Source organism: Drosophila yakuba, chromosome 3L, assembly GCF_016746365.2.
Source record: "Drosophila yakuba strain Tai18E2 chromosome 3L, Prin_Dyak_Tai18E2_2.1, whole genome shotgun sequence".
Lineage (NCBI taxonomy): Eukaryota > Metazoa > Arthropoda > Insecta > Diptera > Drosophilidae > Drosophila > Drosophila yakuba.
The window spans coordinates 388,605-415,660 of NC_052529.2; the positions used below are offsets into that span (position 1 = coordinate 388,605).

The following is a 27,056-nucleotide window of genomic DNA, read 5'->3' on the forward strand; positions in this document are numbered from 1 at the left end:
TTCCTTAAATCCATGATTAAAAGACATTGAAACTGCCATATTCAATATTTTAAGCCTTTAATGGGAGAAACTTTCTTTGCGTTTATACAAAATTTAATTACACTTTTTGCTTTTGTTGCCTTGGCATTTTTGTTTGTTGTATTTTTAACTAGATTTAATTAGAAGGTTTTATTAAATATACAATAGGGAGGAAACGGAAATAGACAAACGTTAGCTGAACTCTTAGAGGTAATAATCGAGTCGACTTGCCGGTGATCGAATCGAAATCAATATCCTAGAGCGAGTGTCGTTTAAGGGTAATCCTAACTCTAAAGGAGGAAGCATTTGATATGTTGTAAAAATGTTTAAATATATATTAATGTGTACATATCATATTGAGCTTATCTTATGCATGTATGCGTGTTTATGTGTTGGTAAAATTACAATTGATTTAAATAATTAATAACAATTGGTTGGGCGGGGTTTAGTTTAAGCCGTGTTTCCGTTTTGATTCGCTCTCTATTTAGCGCATTTTTGATCGGTTTCCTATTCCTTGGCACTCTATGCAAGTCTTACTTTATCATTAACTTTAATTACGATTAGCCTTACAATTTGTTAGTTTTCGATTTAATTCATTGCGTTTTGAGTATTTTTCCTATAATTTCATTGGGTCTCAGAGTGTGTCTCATAATTTACATACTTAAGAATTATTTAACAACATTGAATGTTTTCTTTAACGCTTTAGTTTGGCCTAAGTCTAGTCTAACTTTTACGGATTGCTGACAGGGAATGCCCATTTGGGATCTGAAGGAGAAAATTAGGTTCCCCTTGATGTCTTTTAAGAAAACCGATATGGTTCTCAAATTATGTCAGTGGTTTTCAATACATCCCTCAGTGCCCTAGGACATGGTCCCTCTATCCCGGATTACCCTTTCTGGCGCTGAAAAACATCCTGGCCACCTTGCCCAGCGCACCCACAAAGTCCCATCGTTCGCCCGCCTGGTTTGCACTGGATCCCGCAGATCCGTCCTGATGATGGTGGTGGTGGTGGTGGTGGGGGTACTGGTCCTGGCAGGATGGTGGGACCTGCGCCTGGTCGTCTATCACCTAGGAGGGCGTGGAGTACCAGCCGCTGGCCGGGCTGCCCTTGTGGTAAAGGTGGAAACTCGAGTGCGGAGCAAAGTACTGCGGCTGGTCGAGATTACTGTAGGTAACTCCGCCCTCGGTGGTTGTGCTGCCCGAAGGATGCATTGTGGCTGTATAGGATGCCTGGGGCTTCAGAGGCAGCGCGGCGGGCACGCCGTCTCCGGAGGAAGTGCCATACTGACCTCGGAGTGGATCGGGGGCATAGTCGTAGCCTCCGTTGGAGGCCAAAACGGGAGGCGCCTTACCCGGCTGATTCGAGTCCCTGGGAGACACTGAACTGGGCGGGGTCATGGCGTTGTGATAGTCAATGGAGCTGTGGTAGCCCCCGTAGGTGGACACCAGATTGGTGAAGGCATCAGCGGAGGTCTTCTGGCCAACGGGATGTCCACCGGAGGCGGCGGAGTGCAGCTGCAGGTATTGGTTCTCGTAGGACGACTCACTGCCCGGCGGCGTGGGCAGCGGACCTGTTTGCTGGTCGCCGTAGAAAACTCCGGGTCCCACTCCAGTTGGCGTTTGTCTGGCCGTCGCCCGGATCACGCTCTCCCGGTTGGCGTATAACTGCCGGAGAAGGGCGGTAGCTGGCATGGGCGCCGGTGGCTGTTGGTAGGGCGTGCCTATCCATTGAATGGTGCTGCTCTTCTCGTTGGGATCCAGCTGCTGTTGTTGTTGCTGCTGCTTGAGCAAAGAGTCGGCACTGAAGTCCGTATTGGGCGGGGCCACCGATACCACCGCCGCTGGCGAGGGCAGATGCTTGGACATGGCCTGCTCCAGGTCCTTGACCGCCGAATCCGCCGCCGACGTGGGCTGCTCATCTACAATCGAGGGCAAGCGGCTGCGTGGCTGGTGATCGCGCTGCTCCATGGTCGGTAGTTTGGGCAGAGGCTGCTCGGGGATTACCTGCTCTTGACCCTGGTCCTCCGCGTGATGCGACGCCTTGGTTTTGCGCTTCCGCTTGGTCGATTGCACTGGCGGAGTGGCTGCTGGCACTGGAGTGGCCACCGTGGTGGGCAGCACACCCGAATCGATCTCGACGCCCAGCGGAGTGGGGCTGTCCTTGATCATGGTGAGGCTGTTCAGGGAACTTCCGTGCGAGGCGGCTGCATTGCGTCCCCTGCCGCGATGGGAATGGCCCTCGGAATCGGTTTTCGGTGAGTTGAGCTTCATGTCTCCGGCACTCAGGTGCGAGTTACCCTCGCCACTGGCATCTCCTCCTGGCGACCCGCTGCTCTTGTCGTTGCCCAGTCCCTCCTCGTGCTTTATGCTGTCCGGACTGGGTTCCAGTTGGCAGCAGTCCAGGATCATGTTCTCGTTCTCCCGGTTGCTATGGGTGGAAAGGGGTTTTAGTTAGTCGTTTCAACATTCGAAAGATTTTGTCCTACAACCCACCTGATCACATAGTTGACGCAGATGATGTTCTGCTCATCCGCGTTCTTTGTGCTGCAGACGACGGTGGCGCAGGTCTGGAGCCAGGTGTAGCCTCCACTCTTGTTCATCAGTCGGTAGTAGCCGGTCAGCACCTGACCCTTCTCGATCACTGAAGGAAGGGATGAGAAGGCTTGTTATTCGGGGCCTTGAACATTTGATTTTGGAATATACTTGTATATAAACTTATGTTACATTACAAATGTACTTATTTAGTTTTCTGTCATTACTTGCAGGTATGTACATATGTATGTCATGACTTGAGTACTTACAGTCTGAGTGGCTCTTGCGCAGGCGATTGGCATCCTCGGCGTGGCACAGTGAGTACAAGCTCTTGTTAACCAGGTCCTCCGGGGAGTAGTCCAGCAGATCGGATACCCTGGGTTGGATAATGGTTCCATTAGTTTTGAACCGATAAATGGGGTGGAGGTAGACTAGTTTACCTTGGTTCGCAGTGGGCTACACGCAGGTCAAAGTTCACCCGGGTGACGAACATGTCGCACTCCAGCCGGATCTCGTGCACCGATGGCGGAGGCAGTGCGATGGCCAGGGCAACCATTCCGAGGAGCGGGGGCTGCGATTTGCGACTGTGGGAGAATGTGTACTGGGGACGCAGCTTGCACAGCAGCAGAACCACCTGCAAAGGTTCCAAGTGAAGCCAAAACCTGGTTAGTTGATGCTATTTTCAGAGCAAATGCTCCACTCAAGTGCTTAAAATCTGTGTATTTGATGATGATCGAAGGAAAGTATAAACTAGATTCCAGCTTTTAAGGGGCTCCTGATATAAAATAGTATATTTTTATAGAGATGGTGTTTTCTGATATGATGTGAGCCTCCTTTAAAAGTATGGTTTGAAAATTATCTGTTCAAATGCCTGAATCTTAATATAAACATATCGTTAATGGTATATATTATTTCGTTAAATTCATGATAAACAAAGCTGAAGAATGTTGTGCAGCATGTGGTGATTTCTCCGATGGATGATTGAAGCAGCTCCGCACTAGTTATTCGATACTGATCAATCTAAAATCAGTCAGTGGTCTTGCCTTTCTTTTTTAGCAAACACAAAAATTATGGCCGAAATAGTAGGAAATTAAGAAATTAAAAAGCGAATTCCTCAGTAAAGAATTTTGAGTAGGTTTTTGATTTTGCCTTGCATTTTAGCATACAAACGTACTGATTTCAATTGATACGTACCGAATAGTTTGAGCCCGGATTCTTAACGTTTTTAGCATTGTTACTAGCATTGTTACCGTTGTTGCAATTGCTCGTTGCATCGCTGGCCTGTAGATAAGCAGTGGATGGGATGGTAATACGTAATACAAAATGCGGTATTGCAGGTTACACAACACAACCGAAAACTTTTGCTGTGGGTTAGTCTTACTGTTACTCGGAAGTCTTACATTAGAAATAACTCCTAGGGCCAACGAAAAAATTAATTAGAACCAAAAAACAAAACAAAACAAAACATAATTCACAACGCATAATCCCAAAACTATTCGGTTAGAAATGTGACTACAAGAGGGAACACAAACAAAAAGAGCAATACACAACTTAGGGAAAACAAAGTAAGGATAGTTTCTCGCAAGGATAGCAGCAGAGAGGAGTGTGGAAACTCACCCGATAGCCTGAGGATTTGAAGTGACAGCCGCGCTTAGTCAGCGTGGACTTCATCCGGACACAGAAGCTCCGATCGTATCCTTTGTAGCCGCTGGTCGAAGCTTGGGTCATGGAGGCCGCAACTATGGAAGTAAAAAAGGTTTTGGGATTAAATTGGGTATTCTTTTGTGACGTGACCTTCATCAGCAGACCCTATCAATTCTTAGTATGTCATTGCAATCGTCACATCCATACGGATCCCACCCCGCACCAGGGATTCATTACCCCACCTGGTCCTTCGACAACTCGGACTTGACTCACCGTCGGGATTGTTCGTACCGTGTGTGCCGCTTCCATCGTCGGAGGCTCCGGAAGTGGGTGAGGCCATGCCACCTCCCGCTCCGCCGCCACCACCGCCGCTGCTCGAGCTTCCACCGCCTCCGCCGCCGCCGCTTGTGAGGCTCAGGCCCAGCTGCTCGGCGATCTCCGAGTGATCCGCCTGGTGGATGTAGTCGAAGATGCTGCTGCCCGTCATCTCCACCTGCGACAGGCCCAAATAAATGGACACCGTCTCGGAAATATACAGGAAGCGTCCGTCTGCCGCCACAGCCAAGGCGAAACCATCCAGTGACTGCAGAAAATGAAGTTAAAATGGGAAATATTGTATTTTTAAGTATTAAGTGAGAGGAGATTAGATTAGAACGAACAAAAACAAAGAGTGGCATTTATTTTGATGGTCTTTAAGTCGAAGGGCCATGTTTTTTTCGGTGTAAATGTAATCATATGCACAAGATGGCTGCGGGTTATCGCGCTCCCCCTCTACGGGCCTACTGCCGTCTCTTTCGCTACCATATCTTACCTGTAGTATGTGGGTGCCCTGATGTTGCTCGAACAAATCCACAGCGGGGCTGCGACGAATGGCGGCACCTGCGGAGAAAGAATAGGGGTAAGTGGAGTGTCAGTGGCTGGGAAGTATGCAAATGCGTGCCTTAGGATCTAATATTGATAATTCAGGAAACACGAATTGTGTGTTGTATAGATCATTTGGAAAGCGGTTATAAAAAAATCATAATAAATAATCATAACTAGTAATATAATGCCAAGGAGGTTCGCATGTGTTTCGGGAGTCTCTGAGTTATTGTCCTGGCTCTTGAGCAAACTCATAAATGATGCACCCCTGCCCACCACAATATACAAGAACAACAACCGCAGGGCATCATAAATATGGGTGGCCATTCAATATTTTCTCAGCTGAGGCCCTGCAAAGCTTATTTATTTAATTCAATTATAGAATTTTACGATTATGGACGACCGACCGACCGACAGGCCGACCGGCCAAGTCATAATTCGCACAAGTGCAAATCGCCCTTTATTCCTGCCCCTCAAATCCCCAGCGATTTCGAGTACTGGACGCGCTAAGTTGGCAAGCAGTTTCCGCTTCCGCTCGGACATGGCCATATGTGGCTGAAGGCATGCCTTAATGACCTTCGAGCACCACCCACCCGAGAACCAAGAACACCGCACCGCACCGTCCCGCCCCCCGAAAATATTCTCTCTGCCATTTTTTGCGGCTGTGGGTCAAATTGAAGTGCTTTTTATTGCCCCGCAGCTTGTTGCTCCTCATCCTCCCAGCAGCACATAGTATACAGCTCCTTTTCCGCTTTTTCTACGACTTTCTGGGTTTAGTTTCGCATAATAATCCAATTGAATGGATGAAGGCGTTACGGCCACTCCACAGCCTTCCATACATAACGCCCCATTGATTTTGGATTATTTTTTAGTGCCTTGACTACCTTTTTGGCTTCTCGATGGCCCTCGCCTTTTGGCTCTGCTTTTGCCACTCTGCCACTTTGCCACTTTGCCAGTTGTCTTGGCACAGAGGAAAAATACGATTCAACCATATGAAATGATGGTTTAATTTATGTCATTGAATAGGAATTGGCCTGCTATGCTATTTATAAGCAAAATATATTGTAGTTTATTAACAATATTTAACTCTTCCAGTTATACCAATTTGAAATTAACGTAATACATATTATCTGACTTTATAACAGAACTATAATTTATCGCTTTGTTTGAAACATTTTTTAATCAATATGTAAAACCCTTAACTTTTTCTGTGAGTGCACTCGACCGTTGCCAGTTGGCAGCTTTTGAATACTGTCTGAGCTGAGACCTGGCAAAGAAGTCGTGGGCTGTCGTCGTCGTCGTGGAATGCCTTTTTCACTTGACGTGACAATGCATTGTCAACGTCGCCGGAGCATGACGTGGCTTGAGGAATGGCTTGGTGGATAGATATGGATGGATATAGCCAGGTAGATATAGTGGCTTGCACTCTGCTGCTCAGGAATTGAGAACTGCCCCTCAAGTGTAACTGCTTTCAATGTGAAGCATTAATGCGACTGACTCGGCAACTCGAAGCGAATGTGTTCAGTAAATAAAGATAAGTTGCACTTTAGGATGTTGAGAGTATGTATGTAAAAGATCTTCGGCAGAAGTTTAAGATGGTTTTAAATAATTGATTTATTATTAACTCGGCTCGGTCACTTTCAGTATCTATTTGTGACCAATCGCAGAGAAATTTCCGCTGGCTCATTTGCATTTGACGCAAGACATCCGCCATATTGTCGGCCATTTGCGATCGGAATTGGCCAGAAAGAGATGGAGGAAGCGGCAATTAAAACCGAAAGCAGGAAACTCATTTGCCTACATTTCGTGAGGAGCGGGCAGCATTGTTTGCCTTAAGTGAAATCAAAACTGTTCGTTTTTTTTTGCCGGGTTGTCGGTTGTCTATGACTGAAATTATGCTCGTAGGCACCTTAAAAATTCGCCTTGCTCCGAGCTTGGCACGAAATAAAGCAAATGTATTTGTTGGCTTTGTCAACTGTATTTTAGATTTCGTTTTGGGCTTTTGCCGGATTTGCATAAAATATCGTTATTAGCCGCAATTTATTTTTATTTGCTGCGCATGCGCGACCATTTTGGTCTCCACTTCGCTGGCAAAGGGGTAAGGGGTGGGCTGCGTGTGTCAGTGTGACAGTTTGTGGAATTTCAGAAGGCCCCATTACAGTGATTGATTGGCTTCCAATGGCTTCGATATGTAAATCGTTGTTCTTGAAACTTTGCTGAATCATTGGCTGAGATATAGAGAACTAAGTACTCTAAGATGATTATCTATTTTATAGATATAATATTGTGCTACTTACTTTTAAGCTTACTGCTGCTGGAGGCTTCCCGAGTCCATGGCGGATCGCCGTGTCCGGAGAAGTCCCTCAGCTTCAGGTAGCTGATGGTCAGTCTTATGATGGAGGCCTTGTCCAGCTGACTGGTGATGGCTGCCGGCAGGGGGAGCATCTTGGCCAGCTCGTAGAACTCGTAGTTCTCCTTTCCGCGCCGCGATCTCGCCGCGTCCCTCGACTTCTCCTTGCGCAGCTCCAGAATGCTGCAAAGTCAAAGAAAAAGATGCATCCGTGAGATATTTGCTCAATAGTAAAGGAAAACGCAAATCAATCAGTAAACATAAGTAGACACTGACGAACGACTAGAGGATCGGTCCACAAGACGGCTCTGCACACCTTTCGCACCTGTCAGCACCGCGTTTTCGGCCATTTGTTTGGCCAACCCATGGCTTTGTGATGGAATGGTGTCAGGCCAAACTAATTGCCCGACATTTGTCAGTCTTTCAGCGGCAAAAGGTTTCGGTTTAGGTTTGTAACTTCGAATAGGACAATAGTTTGCCAGACAGTTTGTCCCAGGATAAATAGCAGCTCATTTGTTGCAAGATTTCCCAAAGCCCCAGTGTTTAGGAGTTTTCCCAGAGAGTTTTCGAGGCATTCTTGATATTTTCATTATTATTTCCCCGCACAGCTTCGAATCTCTGTGAAAACGCCGCCTCCAAAGATCCCATCTCAGTTTTCTTACTTCCCTTAAATGCAACTTTTCATTCACTAAACTTGCAGCCGACTCTCTATAAAGACTGCCGCCGTTTCGCGTTCGGTGCTTGTGGATACGGATCTGCTCAACCTTCTGCGGTTCCGCTATCTGCAGGCGGCCATCTCTCTGAGCATCTTCGTCAGAAAACTTGGCTACAGGCCTTCATAATTTAAGTTTGTTGACAACTGCTTTGTTGTTGCTCTTAATGTTGGCAGTGCTGTTTTGACCTGCAGTGAAATCATTGTGCGCTACACAGCTTGAGCAGAGCATACCACCTCACTAAGGGCACTTCGGATACTAACAATCACAAGTTTTCACATTGTAAAACATTTATTGTGGGTTTTATTATTTCAATGGACATAAATTGTTGAATTGTGTCGTTAAACAGTCTTCCCATGTAAAAGATAATTCTTTTGCAGTTTTTCTTGGATTGCGATTACATAATGACGAACGAAGGACTTTCCCGCTGAGTCCTGACCATATCTCAAGGAAATTCTTACAAAGGCACACAGGACTGATAAAGCAATAACGGTACCCTGGACCATTTTTACCTTCACAAAGGCCCCGGGCCACACTTCTTATCCTTTATCCTTCTGTTTTGTTGTGTTGTTCGAGCCCAGGGATAAAGAAAGGTAGACAACGAAACTGGATGACTTTCCCCACCCTTTCTGACCGCAGTAAGCGGCTTACACTCTTCGGATCCCGTAATTCCCGCATTAAGCCGCTAATCGAATCGCATCTGGACTCTATAAAAATATTTGCACAGCCAGCTCAATCAAGTGAGAAAATGTGCTCTAAAGGATTATTGCGTAGATTGAGATTACAACCTTTCACATAGTCAGATTGAAAGAAATTCTGAAGAAGAAGAACACATATCCAATAAAAATACATTTTTGAAGAAACTCATGCTCAAGCCACGACTCGATTTGCCAATTTTTGCTAATGACAGGCGATTTTTTCGCCTGTTAGTGCGAATTTGGGCGAAATTAAAATCCAGACCGCACATCATTTGTCAAGGGAACACCTCCGGATGCCGACTGCACATCATCACCCCTCGGTGGCTCATTTGAATGGCATTTCGATATTGACGAGGCCAAGATTAATGTTTTTTCTGGCCCAAAATTGAATTTTCATCCGCTTTGGGAGGCGAAAATTGTTTCGGGTTCAGTTGCTGCTCCCCTCGTATGGGTTTTTTGAACCAGACGATTTTATAAGGAAATCATTTACGGCATGTACCGCAGGTACTGACATCTCACTAAACGTAATTTCAACACAACTAATTAAAATCGTTGTTGTTGATGTGCGCTGTCCGTTTTTCTTGGATGCCTAAGTTCAAAACAAAAAGCAAGTGGCTGAGGGGAAAACTGGCTTGGCCCGTGGCAAACTGACAGTCTGGGTTTCTTTTTAATTATCAAAAATATTTTTATGGCCAAGACGACGACGCTTTCGGCTGAGATACGAATCTCCAAGTCGTTGCCGAAGACGGGACTCCGAGATTCAGATTCGGGCTTAAACCAAAGCCGACGTTGGCATGTGAGGCTTGAGAGCCAGAAGCCGCGCGCGGCTCAAATAAAGCTACAAAAAACGGAGCTTCAAGCCCGTGATGAGCGCATTAAAATAAATTTAAGAGCCCTCAAATGTTCGCTGTTGAGACAAGGTTTTCAGTTTGGGCTCGCAGGGATTTGCGGGTGACCTCCGGTGGATTGTGATGATACACAGATTTAGTTAATAGTCTCTTACGTTTTATGAAATCCTAGTCCTGTTTTAAAATAATGATTTCTTGCTATAATCCTAGGAAAGCTATTTAATCCTATTTAATGATTTATGCTATTTCAGAGTCACTGCAATTTAATGAAAACATAATTTGAACTTATTGCTATACATTTATTTTGTCAGTTCCTATCGACATACCTAACTTTACTTATTATTAATGAAAAGGATAGAAAATTAACTTTCCAGACAACTTTATACTTTATCAATTTCAAGTATATAATAATGCCTCATTTTGGAGCTGAAGAATAACTATTTCAAAGTGTCCTTAGTTTCCAACACATAGGGCAAATTGCGGGCGTTCCTTTCTTGTTTTTATTGAAAAACTTGATTTTCTTCCCAAGTTAGACTACTATAGACTACTAACCCGGGCTCGAGGGGCTGTTGCTGGGCGTGCATTCCGGCTCCGGGCGGCTGCTGGTGTCCGCCCATTTTGTTGTAGGGCGGCATGGCGCAGAGGTCCTGCGTGGGCACCATCCAGCTGTGGGTGAAGGGCACCGCTGGCATGCCCAGGGATCCCATGGTGGCCATGTGGCTTCCGGGGTGTCCGGGTGTGGGCTGCCTCTGGTATCCGGCGTAGTCCATGGCCACGGCTGCCTGGTACGGCAACATAGCGATGCTCGGGGCTTGACCTTTCTCTCTTATTGGAAGCCTGATGATCTCAGGAAGTTTTCAACTACTTTCTAGCACTCTATCACTTGTTATTGCACTTGGCTTGTTGAACGGAATTGAGGGGGCGTGGCATTCGTTTTGAAGGCCGCATCCTTTTGTTTTCCGCGTCACACAAACGTAATCACAAACGCACGTGTGGTACGTGTCTTTAGTTATCCTGCTATCCTGCGAGCGATGTACGGGTCACGCACTACGGATCGGGATCGGCAAACTAGCCGTCAATCGATTGGCATTCAAATGAGGCGCGTTCGCGTCCAGTTAATTTATCTCCGGCACTTGGCACGTCTCCGGGTTACTGGTTACGGGTTACGGTCTACGTTCTGCAGAATGAGACCTGCCAATTACGGACACGCACTGCCTTCGCCTCCAAAGGGGGTGAGCGAAAGAGATGGCCCTACGGATATACGGATATACGGACACACTTGCACGGCCGGGCTGCGTACGTGAAACTGCAGCTGATGACGCTGACAACGGAATACGGAATACGCTGTACGGAGTACGCCTACGGTGTATTGTGAGCACGAGTACGGAGTACGGAGCACGGAGTACGGTATGCGGTACGTCCGTCGCTGACGACGAGTACGTGCAGAATAATCCAGAGTCACGTTCACGTCACCGAACAAAACCAAAGCAGGGCAAAAAGGCAGAGAGAGAAGCCCAACAACAATCAGTCGGCGGCAGAGCGCGCGCCAGAGCGAGAGAGGGCTAGCCAGCGAGCGAGAGGGCACACCCGAAATTTGGGGGTGACTCTCTAAGCAAAAAACGAAGCAACGGCGCCAAGTGGCAGCGGGCATTAGGGTGACTCTTAAACAAGGATAACAGCTATTTTGCACTTTTTAGTGCACATTCTTGTGAAACTGACAATGTCCTATCCTGTTTTAAGAATTTTATTAGTACTGAACATGTTTTCTTTTATGAATATTCTAAAGTTATCAGTTTAAGAAGCCCTTTCATTTGCTCGTTCTAATAAGCTCATCGTAAATAGGGTAATCATATAAATTTTTTTTACATTTTAAACACTTATTTCATTGAGCTTTCTACAAATAGAGGGGCCTCAACATCGAAATTGAGCCACCCTAATGCTCCTGGGTGTGTTTGTGTGTGCGGGTGCCGTTGTTGCTGTGTGGGTGAGCAGCACCTGACCGCCGGCAGAGTCATGTGCGAGCAGCGCCAGTAGCATTTTAAGCAGCCTCACGCTCTCCGCACACACACACACACACACTCCTTCGGCGCACATACACGAACACACTCACACACACAGGGGGCAGGCGTGTGTGCGTGCAAATGGGCGGGACGTGACGCGGCGTCGAATCGGAATCGACATAGTGCGCATACCAAATGAGCCGCATCCGTGACGGCAGAGCGAGCGGGACAGCGAGAGCGGCCAGAGAGAGATGGCTGGATGTACGTGCCTGTTGGCAAACGGGTTTGGCCTAACGCCATCTCACTCTCTCGCACGTACGTACCCCATCGCGCTGCGTTTATGTACTTCGCACAGCTAGAGAGAGTGGGGGAGAAAAAGAGAGAGCGCGAGCTTTTGTTTGGCGCTGCAGCACGCGCAGCAATTAGTTTACTTCTTTACACATTTGGGAATTCACGGGCCTCTCGCTCGCACTCACGCGCTGCGTGGGTGTTGTTGCTGGCTCGCCTTTTTATGTGTGTTTGTGTATGTGACCGAAATGCCAATGGTAAGCTGAGAAGCTGAAGCCTATGGATGGAGGGATATATCCTGCGGACTGAACGCGAACCCTTGAACTATGGGCCCCCACAATATAGTGTTTGATTGGGGGCGGGGCGGGGGCGCACAGGTAGTCAGGGGGAGGGGTGATTTGTTATTCCGAGCTCGCACAGACAGAAGCTGTCTCTTTTATGTGCCTATTTGTACAGTACTCCCCCACCACGCCCTATAAGGACTCCGCACAAGAAGGCAACATCCTCTTAATTTCCACGGAAGGAAGGTTGCCACGTCAAGGTGGGGGTCACCCTTTGGCTGGCTGCTTTGAAAACTAGCCGAGAAGCGGATACAACCTTGATTGAAACATATACAAAGAATGGTTCCAGTACATAATATTCCATTCGTATGAAGGTGAATTTAGACTTTTTAATCAGGCGCACATTACAAAGTATAATAATTAGGATAAGCTTTTATTATATACTGAATATGTTTTCATCGTTTTTTCTTCCGCTGTCCTTGCCTTAAATGTAGAACCAAAGACAAGCAAGCAATATGTTATCAGCATAAGAATGTAAACAATAAACAGATATCGTTATTCGCTTGCTTGAATCACTGGCGGTTTCATCACTAGTATCCAAAAACCATGGCAAAGTCCGTTCCTTGGCCTTAACCACAGGCAATTTTTTAGGCCCCATTGAGACCATCGAGCCCCCGCAACCCCCGAAGTAGTATAAACATTACGTAAGCGTAACGTAACTGGAACATGTGTAGAAACCGAAACGTGATCGATTTCTGGGGAGAGAGTGAGTAAGATGGCGAGGAGACAAGTTGGCGTAGCGAATTCTCCCACAATTACGGCGGCGGCAATTGTGAATTTTAAAAAGGAAACGTGCCAAGTGTTTGGGTCAGGCGCCAGGGGGTTAGGGGTATCCAGGTTCAGGTCCAGGCCGGGAGAAGAAGAAGAGGTGGCCCAGAGTAGACAATGAATGAGGAACTCGAATTCAGCGCTCGCCATAAAAATCGAACGTGGAAAGCGTTCGCGCTTCCGGAATGAACGGCAGGATGTGGGGCTTGAGGGGGTTAAGGGGCCAACGGGCCTGTGGTCATGTCCACGTCCACGTCCACATTCACGTTCACGTCCAGACACCGGGCAGACATCGTGGCCATCATCATCTTCGTGGTCATCATCATGGTGAGCCATTGAAATTGTCCGGGGGCAAGTGGAAGAAGCCTCCTTTTGTAGGTCGGAAATCGGCAGTGCGTGCACACTGCGCAAAAACTGACTGCATAAATCATTGATTTTAGATCATAGCTAATCATGCGGTCTGTAGTCACTGTTTTGAATGATCAATAAATCATATCTTTTACTTAATTAATTTCTGTAGGTTTTCGCAAGATGAATCATTGTGCAACTTTGTGTTACTAGCTTATAGGTTTTGTTGAATGTTTCTAGTCTTATTTGTCCTATTGCAGTACAAAAGCTAAAACCGTTTGATCTGAATTCTTAGAACATGCTCAATAAGTTCGATTTTTTCCGAGTGCGTGGATTGTGTGTGGATGGTATGTGGACGGCGTGTGGCATCAGTCGCCCGAGGACAATGGCCACGGACGTGCAACGATGCGTGTGGTGGCGCCTCAACCCCCCAACCCCCCTCATCCCCTAAGCAACGTGCCCCACGCCCCCATTACCACCCCCTCGCCAATTTGAGGTGCGTGTGCGTGTTGCGGGCGTCGATGGAACATGGACATGAATTTTCATTTCGGTTTCGGTTTCAGTTGCGTTTTCTGCTTTGGTTTTTCGAAAACACTTGTATTCCAGTCAGGAGCTAAAACTCGCTTTTATGAATGAAAGAGTGCGATGGCCAGCGGGGCAGAACTAAGGCTCAAGTGTCTGGCGCACGTCTGGCCTGCTCTCCCACACATCACGTGCCAGGAACTCTACGGTAACAACCTACATCTAATACTTTTAATTGGCTGAGCTTAAAATCACGATTTAAGTTTTTGTGTGAAAAAGTTTAACCTGTTTGTGGAACTCACAATTAAGAGATCATAATGACTGCTAACTTAAAGCTAGCAAAATCTAAACAGAAATCAAATTAATGTATGTGTACCTCGCAAATAGAAGGATGAAATGTGTTAAAAGTAAAAGATGCCAATTCGGTGGGTTCTCGATTAGCGCAAAAGAGACGGCAAGAATAGTTGGTGAGCTGTTGCATCCATCACGTTTACTCGGACACACGAGGCGTCCATTTCAAATAGGAACGTGATGGCCAAAGGCAATCTACATTCACATCCAAAGAAACACAATAATGCAAAAATGAGAAAAAGAGAAACACCAAATCGAGAACCAGAAAACCATACCATTCAACGGCGCCTGGAAAGCAATCGATGAACAAGTGATCGAGGCGATAAGATAAGCGAGAAATGAGTGAGAAAGGAGCCAGAAAGGAAGCAATAAACTAAACGCGATCGCTGATCTGTCACCATTTCTCCTCCAGGAGGCAGGCCAAGCCCACATAAAACTGACGCGAGGTGATAAAATAGCTGGACGAGATGATTTCCAGAAGAATCATTTCTACACCCGGAAGAAATACCAAATTGTTTTTATTGGTGAGTGCTTACAGCATGTGATACAAAAAAATGGTGCATTAGTATTAGATAGGCATTTAAATTCGTTAAAAATAATTTCCCATACTTGTTAGTACAAACATATATTTTAAATATTTAAATCATCTAAGTAATTGGCTATTAACGAAAACATCGCAGTTCAATTTTTATCAGTGTTTTTAGTCACTGCATAGTAGCCGGAGAAATGCCTTATCTCGTTGTCAGATCTAAAGAGATTTCTGTGTGCCCTAACTGTTTCTCGATTGTGTAACACAACAGAGAGCGAAACATAACGAAAGCAGTGACAAAAAAAAACAATAAGCGCAGTTTATAACTCAAAACCACAGGAGAGACCAACAATTAAGCAATAAAACATCAGCACGAGAGAGAGGGAGGGAGAGAGAGGTTGAGAGCGAGGGTGAGGGTCGCAGTCCATGAAATCGGAGTAGTGCAGTTCGGGAGCGTGATCTTTATCGTTGTTGTGTGTGCTTCCGATGAAATGTTCTCCTGAGATCTCGGTGCTTCTTCTTCAAATGGAGCTTGGGCCATTACTTTTTCGGTTCAAAATGAGGGACTGCAGTTGTTTGGATGCCTCTTCTTACTTTCTTTTTTTATTTGTGCAGCTCTGTTGCTGAAATCCTCTTTGATCGAGTTTAGATAGTGTTCTTTTCATGAATTGTTTAAATTGATTCCATGTCTGAGCTTTTCCATTGATTGATCAATTTTCAGTCGATTATTGACAGTTCGTGAAATGTAAAAGTAGCTCGATAGTCGATAAAATGGCAATCAGAACAAAAGTACCCCCTCTCCCGTCTTTCCCCTTAACGCGTTCAACGTTTCTCGTTCAATTTTCTGGTACTTTGCTAAATATTTCGCATGTTTGCGAACAGTAAGAGAAGTTGCGGCGACACAAAATGATCAGTTGTGCTCGGAATTAATAATTAATATTCTTGCACCTTGCTAAACTCTGTCGAGATGTGGAGAAATAACCAATGCCATTCACTATATCAGAGCAGAAAAAAGTTTATAAAAAAAAAACTACAGTTGGCAGTGCATGACCGTGAAAGAGCGAAGAGTTGAACAAAGAAAATGGAATCGAAGGAACTCTACCTATAGTATATATGTACATACATATAATAATGCTGAGTTTCGACACCTTGTTGGGTACTTAAATTGTTGATTTATAGCTACTGGATTATACAGAGAAACTTTATAGTAGTAGCTGTGTTTTTGTGTATTTTCAGTATTCTCTATCGTGATAAAATGGAATTGGACCAAATAAGCAACTAGAAGTAAAATTTGTGATGATGAAAAACAATTGGTGAGTGCTTTTTCCTTAACTTAGACTTAAAGACCCTTGTGTCCCTTGGTCCAATACGCCCCGAATACCCTCTGAAGATGAGTCCTCCAATCCCCGGCTTTCTGCTCGCGAGCTGGAAGCGTGTTCGGGAACCAAAGTGCATTCTTCGCGTGGCTGGAGGTTGGTTAAGACCGGGGAAGTGGGCTGGAAGACTGACTGGAAGAGTGGCTGGAAGACGGAGCTGAAGAGAGAGGAATTTGCTTCGCTTTGGTTTTGTGCCTTGTGTTTTTGTCAGCTTGTCATTTGCGTTGTTCAATTAATTGCAGAAATCAATTTGAGCAATGCAACTTTACCTCATTGCTGCATTGTTGTGGCCGAGTGTTGTTATCGTTGTGCTTTCCAGTTGATCGATTCATTGGAAACGGATTGGGGAACGAATTGGGACTCGGCCACTGCTGGGTTACTGCTAATTGCTACAAGGCTCGATCCCAGAGTGCAGAGTCCTCCTCAGGCCCGGGTCTGAGAACTAGAAACTTGTCTAGAACTCCTCCGATCGCTTCCCCGTGTTTCCCTGCTCTTCTAGGGGCTTTCTGCCTCAGATCTTCCGGCAGACCAAGAAAAAGAGTGTGACAACGCGCGACAGCCCCGAGATAAATCCAATTAGTCCGATATTTGTACTTTTTATGTGAGAATTCCCATTAAAAATGTAAAATGTCATAACAAAACGAGAACAAGACAACAAGTCAGTGCGGAGCAGACAGCGCACATCAAGTGGAATCTCGTCCGGATCGAGCCGAACTATCTGTACACTAGATTAGGCCAGGGGAACTAGGTTGGGTATAGGCTGTGCCTTGTGGAGAGCTGGTTAAATTCAGATAAGTCATGGACACAGTGCTAAACACTCCCAGTATCTTTAGTATATAGTATTAGTTAGAATATGGTGTTAAAGTGCCGAAGAATGGGCTGATGATGATATGATTTTCCCATTAGAACCAATCTAACGCCTTATCAGTGATAACCGCCCGGCATTAGATACCCTGAAAGCTGCCAACGGTTTCTGCTGTAAGCCGCGGATACCAGGTATCTCATAGATGCGCCTTTGACGTCTGTCGCGCCGACTTCTGAACATCGGGAGATGTCCAGACCCAGATGGAGCAGCTCGGGACGCAGACGGCGGCGAAAAAGTCGACTTCGCTGGCATTCTGGCATTCAATAATTTTATGCTAACAAATGCGATGCGCAGTCGCATTTGCAGTTGCCGCCGTCGCCAAGTGGCGCTGAGGATGGGATGGAAAGGGGATGGGATCTCCAGATGTGGGATTGCGGATAGGGAGGGGATCGGTTATGGGGGATCGGGGAAACTGAATCGTTTACGGTAACATTAACACTTACCGCGCATTCACCGAGGACTGGGCCGCTCCGATCTCCTCCATGGACTTTCTGCAAGAAGAAGGGGCCGAAGAAAAGAAAGCAAAAAGCACATTTAAGTCGGGCTGTTGAATTCGATTAGCGTGAAGCTGTTACGGCGGGAAAAAGCTGTGGCATTTTCTAAATAAATTAAATTAGCCGATAAATGTCTCGGCTCACTTGTTGGCTGCGCTCACCTGTCGCCCCAGCACAGTGCGTCCTCGCGGTATCTGCAATGGAGATGGGATCGTAGAATTAGCGGGTATCTCAGAGGAACAAACGCAGCATTGTGCTCTATAAGGTTAACAGGAAGTGCAGTGCTAGAGTTTGCTTAAATATAATAGTCCCCAATCTTTGTTTATTATTACCCTTATTATTAACTGCCTTCAAACGCAGATTGTTTATTTGGTCTGCCAGATTGTTTTTTCGGTATTGTTAAATACACTTTAATACTAGCAATCACATTGAGACTTTAGCATTAGTGGGTTTCTATCAGAGGCAGAAACACAAGGTCAACAGGAAGTGGATTCCCGAAATCGGAGCATAAAGAACCAGCAATCTTGCCAAATTATACAAGAACTGGACATTATATGCTGGCTTCCACTTTATAATCAAGTGCAAGCACCGATCTAAAATTTATTGATTTGTCCCCCGCCTCGTTCCCCACTTCCTTCTCCATTCGTTCTCCACTTCGAGCCTCCTGCGCTCGTAAATCATTGCCCCCAAAAAGTATACCCTATTCCACCATCCGTCCGTCCCCGCAGTTCCTTCCCCAAAATTTGCTGACCCTTCGATCGCTGGTTTTTCGGCGGTTTGCTGGGCTGCTTCATCGATCGATCGAAACCGTTCAGGTTGAGCGCCGGCAAGGGGAGCGAAATGATTTCGAGTCGCAGTCATGGCAATTATCAAAATTGTAATTTGCTTCGCGGATTTTCTCCCGGCTTCCTTTAATTTCGCTTTGATTGAGTTCATCAGTTTCAGGTCAAGCTTTATGGGAGGAGTCGTGGAAGGAAGTGATAGTGCCAGCCAGTGATGAATGACAGTGGAGAGAGGGCTTAAGTCTAGCTTTTATATCATTACTTTTACTAACAACTTCAGAGCTCACCACCTTCTTTATGATTTAGGACTTTGGTTTTATCACTTTCACCGAACAATTTATATCGTCCAAAACCATTTCTTTGACTTATTAAGCTTTAGGTTTATAATTTATCATTTTTTTTTTTAATATTTTATAAATTTCTGATAAATTGGGAGGTGCAATCTTTAAGTTCATATTGCCCACATATTTTTCCACATGACTCTAAATCTATTAGCCGCTTGCACTCGGTTGTCCACAGCTCTTGCCATACATTTACTGGGTTTCTGGCTACAACTCCCACTCCCCGCCAACCCACTGAGACACGTGTTCTCCCTCAACGATCGCTGGGGAATGCCGAGGAATTCTCCGCGGAGTGGGGAAAGGGCAATCTGAGGGGGTTCATCTCCGGCGAACATCTCCTGCGTCTGCTATTTTTAAGTGTTGGCATAAAAGGCTCCTGCAGCAATGAGATGTCAACATTGCTGCGCAATGAAAAAAGAGCAGAATAAAGCTCGATAATAACAGATAATTGTGTTGAACATAGGCCAACTATTTGGCCGGACTCCGGTTCTGTACTCCCCCCTCTCCTGGCAGAGATCCCCGGCTGAGGGCCACAAATCAAAGCCTCATCAGCGGAGATATAAAGTTCAAGTCATCGAATCGATCTCTCAGGTGAAATAACTTGAAAAAATATCTTCCAACTCGGCCAAACAGCTTAAACATGGAATTTTTAGGAATCCATGTATTTATGTTTTGGGAACTAACACTTCAAAAAATTTACATTTGGGGTTGATGGTTTCTAAAATCGATTAGAAACACTTGAGAGTTATTTTCGATTGGTATATTTTTTCTGAGTGTTGTTTTTCTTTGTTGTTGTTTTGCTTTTCTGGGGACTTTGTCCGTCCTGGCATCCATCCATCGATCGATCGGCCGACCAGCCAGCCTGCCATCCATCGATTCCAGTGAGTGTCACCCGGTTATCCAGGAGCAGTAGCGAGGAGCGGACGGGGAGCGGGCAAGATCGGCCCAATACATCGTTGTCGTCGTCACTTTGATTGCGTTTCGTGCCCAATTAGTCTCAGAGCACTTGAGTGCGTAAAAACTTGTACCGCACCATAAATAAATTGGCATGAGGAAGACAGGAGCCAGCAGCCAGCAGCCAGCAGCCCGCAGCCAGCAAAAGTCGGAGTCTCGACAGTGTTTTCCACTCCGTCTTCCCCCTGCAGGGACTCGAGTTCAGACGTCGTTGTCGCCAGGACTGTCAATATAAGGAGGTCTAGGGTTTTATTCTTCTGGGCCCTTTTGCCTTTTTGCCCTGCTGCCGAACTGGGCAGTGGAAATTACATAAGGGCTGGCCAAACCGACTATTAAGAGGTTGTTCCCGGCCAGCCCATCCCTCTCCCCTTTTGGTGGCCATAATTACGGAACATATTTCATAATAATAAGGTGTGTAATCTGCACATTTAACTAGCCTACGAAGCCCTCCAATTAAAGTCGCCCTACGGTTGGGTGCGATGTTTGTACATACTTAAAAAGCGATTCCTAAGGTTGTCGTCGCGAACTGATTGCAGATCTACGCAGATATTCCTGGTGATAATACTGCATAATCAAATTGAGCTATAGCGAATTCAGTTGATAATTTACATCGTTGGCATTTAAAGTATATCTTTATTATTCATAGTATCTTTCGATTTATAATAATCCATTTCTGTTCAGCTGAGACGCCCAACTCTATGGAGCTGATTTTTCCCACCATCACCACCGAATTGCCGCCGATAGCTTCCTGCTGTTCGATTGGCGAATTTCATCACGATCGTTACAAAACCCGATCCACTGTAGATCCAGCTCCCTTATGCTCCGCTCTCAAGCGGCGACAGATCGTATTTACTTTTTGAATGATGCTGTCAAAGGCCCCAAAGCGATTTGTGGTTGGACACTGATCGGACACGCGATCCCCTCGTCCGCCCCTCGGTGGCCTATCTATCATTATTGATTGTGCCCAAAAGAGACGACGCTGTAATGGAGGAGTGTGCACTTGGGCTCCACGGAGATTGGATTGGGGTCTCCTCCGTTTTCCGATTTGCGGTAGCCATGGACAATTATTTATATTAAAAGCAAAGTGCTCAGTGCGCCCGAGGAATGTTTACAAAAATATTACTTTAACTACGAATCGTTGGGGGATGAGCCCTATTAATCTTCAAATTAAAGGCATCTATAATTTAAGAAATATTTTAAACTACCTTATTACAGCTTCATCTATGAGCTTGAGTTATCGTTACTCACAATAGTATTAGTGCATCGATTCAGAAATTAATTCTGAAATTTTTCCCCCTCACTTGTGAGGCGTTTATTTCTGCTTAAGTATATTTTAACAATTTTAGGGTTTATTTTTTTCTGACCCAACTTTGTTGCTTCTCCTTCAGCGAAAATGCTGTTTCGCTTTTTTCTGCTGTTTCTCCACTTGGCCTTAATATGAAATTTTCGCTCTAAATTCCACTGATCAATGATTGCCTTTTGCCGATCCCTCGGCTCCAGCCTCCTTCCGACTCCTTTTGAAGTCCCAGACTGACGAACTGACGAACTGCTGTTCAACTGATCGAGTTCGACTCCTTCCTCTGCCGATCATCATCATCATCATCAGCCAGATCGAAGACAGCAACGATCCCGATCCCAGCTTGTCTTCTTACCGACCTTGCTGTAGTTATTGTTGTCGGCAGGGATTCCAACAATTTCGAAAACTTCTCATACATATTTATAAGTTTGGCAAAGTTTTTGTTTTTGTTTTTGCACAAAAAGAAGCGTAAAGCTCAGCCTACAACTTTTTTAGTGATACTCTTATTTGAGGAGACGTTTTCAATGGTATTGGTACTTCTTTAAAATTACCTTTACTAATATTTTAAAATAATATTGGGCAGTAGCAGTTCATAACTTCTTGTTATGCATATATGACGTGTAACTGTGCATGTTTAAGGTATACATTCAGTTGTTAGGGTACTGTTTTATTCGATCTGCTCCTAAACTGGGTCCCTTAACTTGATTTTCGTTGATGGTTATTGAAGAACTTTCGGGTTGGTCCCTTGGAACCCTTATCTCAATTATTTGATCGCCTGGCAACAGGGAATGTGCTCTTGGGAGGAGGCGATACCCGATACCCTGTACTTCGAGTGCAATCAGCCCCGACTATCTTTGCATCGGGTGGTACTATCTACGCATGGTCTTTATATAGTCACAGGTCTAATGTGCAAGCCATCGATTTATGAATCGCGGACTAATCATCGAGCTAATCCAGCGCTTGATATTCCACTCAGGGATTTGTACTTTTGCACTCTGGGTGTGCAGGCTGCTGGAAGTCGGGGGAGGGGGGGGCATAACTTATTGGGGAATCGGGGGGTGGCCCTAACTCACACACGAGTGTGTGCCGTTTAATGATTGTTATTGTAACACGGCATGAATTTCAATTAATTTTTCGCGCTACCAGAAGAGGAACCACAGCGACTTGTCTTGGCGTTGATGAAATTGTTGGCTCACTTTGAGTTTCGCCGGCAGCAAGGACATCCCTCTCGACTAAGTGTGTGTGTGTGCATGTGTGTGTGAGCGTAATAGCTTTATGCCTGCCGGCTGTGTGAACATCAAGCTCATCAACTCACCAAGGAAAAACCATCTACACCAGATAATACTTGAGTGCACTGAGAGAAAAGTCATGGTTCCGAATTTGTAATTTGAAATGAGGCACTACACAAAAGAGTTCTGTATATCGATCTTCATAACCGAGAGTTTTAGTTTATCGACTCTAAAGCTTAACAGTTTATCGACTCTAAAGCTTAACAGAAGGGGCCAGCAGTAATTTCTCCCAGTACACTGACTGCATCTTTGGCCACTTGAGAGCCAGAGGCAACGTTGTAATTTGCCTCAACCTGCAACTTGATGCTGCCGTTGCATCTTCAGCGGTGCGAGTGGGTGGAGTGTTGAGAGAAATTGTTGGGGATTGAGTGGTGAGGGGCAGAATCCACCGGCTGAAAGTCAATTTCGGTTCGAACAGTTCGTCCTGCTGAAGTGTTGCGCCTCATTTGCATAATTTAATTGAATGTGACGTTGGACAGCCGGAGAGGACCGAGTATGACGCCTGGGAACCTCTAAACCTCTGGGCAACCGAACAAGTGTAGCCCATAATGCATTTTGGGTGGAGCCTGGGCAACACCTTTGCGGATCCCTGGATTTTCATCTCCCTATTGGTGGGATCGGCTGCTGATGGAAACTACTGATTAAACTGAAATCTGCGGCATTTCTTTGTGGGCAGATGCTTTGATAAGGACGCGTTCTGATTGGACGATTAGGGAAAGTATTTCGTTGGTCTGGCTTTAACTAAAAGCAGTTCTTATTGTACTTCTTTTACGAATCTTTAAAAAGTGCATTTTAAAGTTAAACGAAATGAGTTTTAGCAGCGCTTTGGAGTTATTCCTCATTTTCCACGTTTGTTTCCAAATACATTTGCTGAGGCTGCACTTGGATCTCCCGCTGTTAATGGCTGTTCGCCGTTTCTCATATGTTCATTCCCATCATCAAGTTGATATGTCTGTACCGCCATATCCCCGCCAAATCCCCGAACGGAGCCAACATAATCGCAATCATAATCTGCTGCATTTTATTTCATTTTCTCGCGCTGAGCTTTGTTGCTTTTATGTTGCTTTTTCGTTGCCTGGCTCTTTGTTCGGTTTCATTTTGCTCTTTATGCTTTACAGCAATTTCTTAATGGCCGTCTTGCAGTGCTACTAACCCTGGTACCCCCATCCCCATCCCGAAACCCCCTAAATCCCCTCCCTGGGAGCTATCTGGGTATCCGAGTCCACCAATCACGTTCGAAATATAAATTGTTGAAATGATGGTTTTTCACTGCACATTTTGCGGTGTTACCGTTGTCTGGGTTGGGGTCTTAGTGTTGGATGGAGGGGACTGAGAGGGGGACTTGGCCTCGAAAACCGCAAAGAGCTCGAATCCTCTTTGCTGACCATGGAAAATTGTGTGTGGAGATCGCTTTGTGCAATGAAAATGCGGTTCGTGCTCCCGGCCCGCATTGGGGTTTTTCCGCCCCCTTTGCTGCCGCCCCTGGAAATTCCCCTTCCAATAGCAACTGCAACAGCAACAAAGTTGTCGGCTGTAATGAAAAACAAACGTCCCAGCAATTTTCCAGTTAGGTCAAAACTCTTTTTGTCTCACTCGTTTTTAGTTATCGTGGCCCCTCCCCCGTGGCCATCCGTTTCTCGCAGTGTAATGTAACTTTAACGAATTGAGGCATAAGCAAAAATAAAAAAAAGTGAAAAAATAAAATAAAAATAATGGGAAAAAGACCAAAATGAAATTGAGGCAGCGTCATCAGAGGCAGCCTATGGTTGGCAGGTTGGCGAGGGGCAACAATCACAGTTTAGATTTCAGCAGGGAACCCTTTTCCCGCCTCCCGCCCTCCGCCCTCCGCGCTGGTTGTTGCTTTTAATATTACTTCGCGGCCCTCTCTTCGGGTCTTCGTCAATATTCGCCAAGGTAATAACTCAGGTGATTATAGTAATTATGCGTTCTGACGCGATCCAGCCACGGATAACGCTATTCCGATATAATTGAAAAATGCTGATAGACGCTGATTGTGTGAGCCGAGAAGTTGGAGTGGCGGAGTCGCGAGTCGGGAGTTCAGAGTCGGAGTTAAAGCTGGAGTCTCCCAGTTGAAGCTTAAGTCCGGAACAGGGAGGCCTATGTGCACTGTAGAGATGTGCGTGAGCAGCTAACCAAGTCACGAGATTCACGACCCTCGGCACAGCTATAGTCTTGATTTGATTGTCGAACTTGTATTTCTTTTTTAGATAACATAAAGTTCATTTAGTATTTAAATCATTGCCGAATTTTATAATGTCATCATATCTTTCTAATAGTTTTGCTGTAGATTAACAATACTTAGTCTCCCCATCTTGGCCCATCGTGTCCTTCTTTCCCATCCCTAGCCATTCCAAGTGCCAAAACCCCAGCCACTGGTAGTCAAAGCTGCTGTGCCCGCATCTGGAACTCCTCAAGTCCCAATCCTCAATCTTAACTACAACCTCGACTCTTTCGGCGGGGCCACCAATCAGAGTTCATGAATTACATCGCCATTGCAATATTGTTGTGGGAATGTCTAAAAGAGGTCTCGGCTTAAGACAGAGCCCGGATTGCCACTTCTGCTTCATGGCTATTGCGGCGAAATGTTCTTTGATGCCGATTTCATTTTTCGATATTGAAAATAACCATGCATTATGGAGGAGTCTTATGAGACCCAGAGTACTGCGAGTGGGAAAAGTGAAAGATGGAGGGAGCTGCCCAACTTATCTCGTGACAATCGCCCGGCTTCGTGAGGCGTTCATCGTTCGCTTTTCGGTGGCCTGGTGAGTGAGTGTCGAAAGTGTTATTGTCACGTAAATTCAATTAGTTTAATTATGAGTTTCATCGATGTTGGCACCTCTCTGGTGCTCTGCCTGCACTTCATAACTGGAAAAATTTAATTTTTTCCCTTTTTTTTTGGCGAAAGCACCTTTTGGGCGGGACACACTTCGTGGTGGGTATGAGGTGACAAGGTGTCAGACATGTTAACGGTTAAGAAACTCAAGATTGTATATTTATATACACCAAAGAACATGTTTCTCATACAAGTACAAACTGATATGTTTAGTTCCATTGAGTTCCCCAGTTTATTGTTAAATTGTCATATATAGCGGCTCACTTATGAGCAATTGTCTAACATCCACCCCAAAAAGGAAGCATTTAAGTGGAATAACTTCCCACTGCTAGTGGGAAGTTCCATCAATTGTCTTAGTAGCTCCGCATTTCAGCCCATTGGATGTCAGGTGGACACTTTTCAGCCATTGGCAACGCCCCCAAATTTGCATGCAAACTCCAGCGAAAGAGAAACCAATAGAGTGTGCGAGAGGAAGGGAAATATTGGTGCAGTGTGAAGTGGTTCTTGTCTCGTTTAATTTACCTGTAGTAGGGGAATCCCTGCGGCACATGCAGATCCATCGGCATCCCTCCGGCGGTTCCCAGGTGCGGATGGTGGTGCGGATGCGAGTGCGGATGTGGGTGCGGATGCGAGTGCGAGTGGTGGTGGTGATGCGAGTGTATAGGATGGTGCATTGAGTGGTTCTGGACATGCGCCGCAGCAGCCGCAGCGGCGAACCCGGCATCGGAGGCCATCGAGTGGTGGCCCAGAACGGCGGCCCATGGCGAAGCCACGAACCCACTGCCGTGGTGCTCCATTCCTAGCGGTTCCTCTCTACCTATATATCTGACTATATGCAGGCTTATTAGGGTGAGTCAGTTTCTCATAGGCACGGAATCGTAGGTGTGGAAAGAAAGCTTGGCAATAATATATCTGTAGATTGGCAGTAATAGCTTGGGTCAGTAACCTGACCAATGAAATATCTTTCCTAAAATAATTAGAACCCAATTCTGTTCTGTTCCATTTCGGAATCTATACTTCTGGTATTTATAACTTTTATTTGATACTAAATTTAGAATTTAAACAAGTTAAAAAATGATGCCAGTAGAATTCTTTCCAGCCCTGCGATTAATTGATTAGAACTCGACCCACCCTAATGCGACTATTTATTTTCGGCGATAGCTCTTCAGCTTTTCAGCTATTTATCTTTGATTTGATGTGGTCACACGCACTCTCACAGAGACACAAGCACTTGGGGATTATATAGACATATTTGCACATTCCGTTTGGGCCAAGATGGCGGCCATTATTTACCGTTAACGCGCATGGCCGTTTTAGGGGGGAGTTTTCGGGAGGTGGCTCAGCTCAGCTCAGCTCAGCCCCTAAAAATCATCCCTGTCCCTACCAAAAAGCACCGACGGCAGCCAAAAAAAAGCTGATGCAAACAAAAACAAGTGAACTAAACGGTGGCTGAACGTCGAGGAAGGACGCCCAAGTCAGAAAGTGAACCTTGAGTTAGGGGTGTCGGTGTCGGTAGCCGTAGGATGTACGGATACGGGCTGCACGGAGGCGATACTACGGGTGCGATAGGGAGCCGGAGCTGAGCTCTCTCGCATCTGGGCAGTGCTTTTCCTTTCGCACGTTTTTGGTCCGCGTTCACCTCTGCACGGCACGAAAATTGGCGATAAACTATCGCCTCGCCTCGCATCAGGAAACATGGTCGGTCGCCTCGGTCGTTTGGTCGTTTGGTCGGTTGGTCGGTTGGCTGGTTGGAGGTTGTTGGATGGTTGGATGGCTGGATGTTGTTGGTCCGAACTCCAGAGCATCGTCATCATCGTCATCTCATCTGCGCTGCATCTGCGAAACTTGGAGCGGCGCATTGCAAGCTGCAAATGGTGGTGGAGCAGGTTTTCGTATGGGAGAGTCGCCGCCACACAGATACAGACACACACACACATCGAAGTGGTGTGGCCCTCTCCAGCACACGGCACACAGCATCCACACATCATATCGT

General features: G+C 45.8%; 1 protein-coding gene across 8 annotated transcripts; it reads right to left on the reverse strand.

Moving 5' to 3' along the window:
• Nucleotides 1-33: 33 nt before the first annotated feature.
• On the reverse strand, nt 34-26,724 carry LOC6532234 (protein trachealess). 8 transcript variants are annotated; one of them, XM_015193767.3, is made up of 13 exons: nt 26,195-26,724; nt 25,586-25,892; nt 17,708-17,740; nt 17,496-17,543; nt 7,353-7,588; nt 5,006-5,073; nt 4,486-4,777; nt 4,168-4,289; nt 3,745-3,831; nt 2,991-3,184; nt 2,820-2,926; nt 2,512-2,659; nt 34-2,446 (listed from the first exon to the last, which is right to left on the reverse strand). In XM_015193767.3, exons 2-13 carry the CDS (start codon nt 25,858-25,860, stop codon nt 1,087-1,089), a joined length of 2,970 nt encoding a protein of 989 aa, XP_015049253.1. In that variant the 5' UTR covers nt 25,861-25,892; nt 26,195-26,724; the 3' UTR covers nt 34-1,086. The 8 variants fall into 8 exon arrangements, with proteins under 8 accessions (XP_015049253.1, XP_039229372.1, XP_015049255.1 ...); XM_039373438.2 differs by having other exon boundaries at nt 4,468-4,777; XM_015193769.3 differs by lacking the exon at nt 3,745-3,831 and having other exon boundaries at nt 26,195-26,723.
• Between the last annotated feature and the right edge of the window lie 332 nt (nt 26,725-27,056).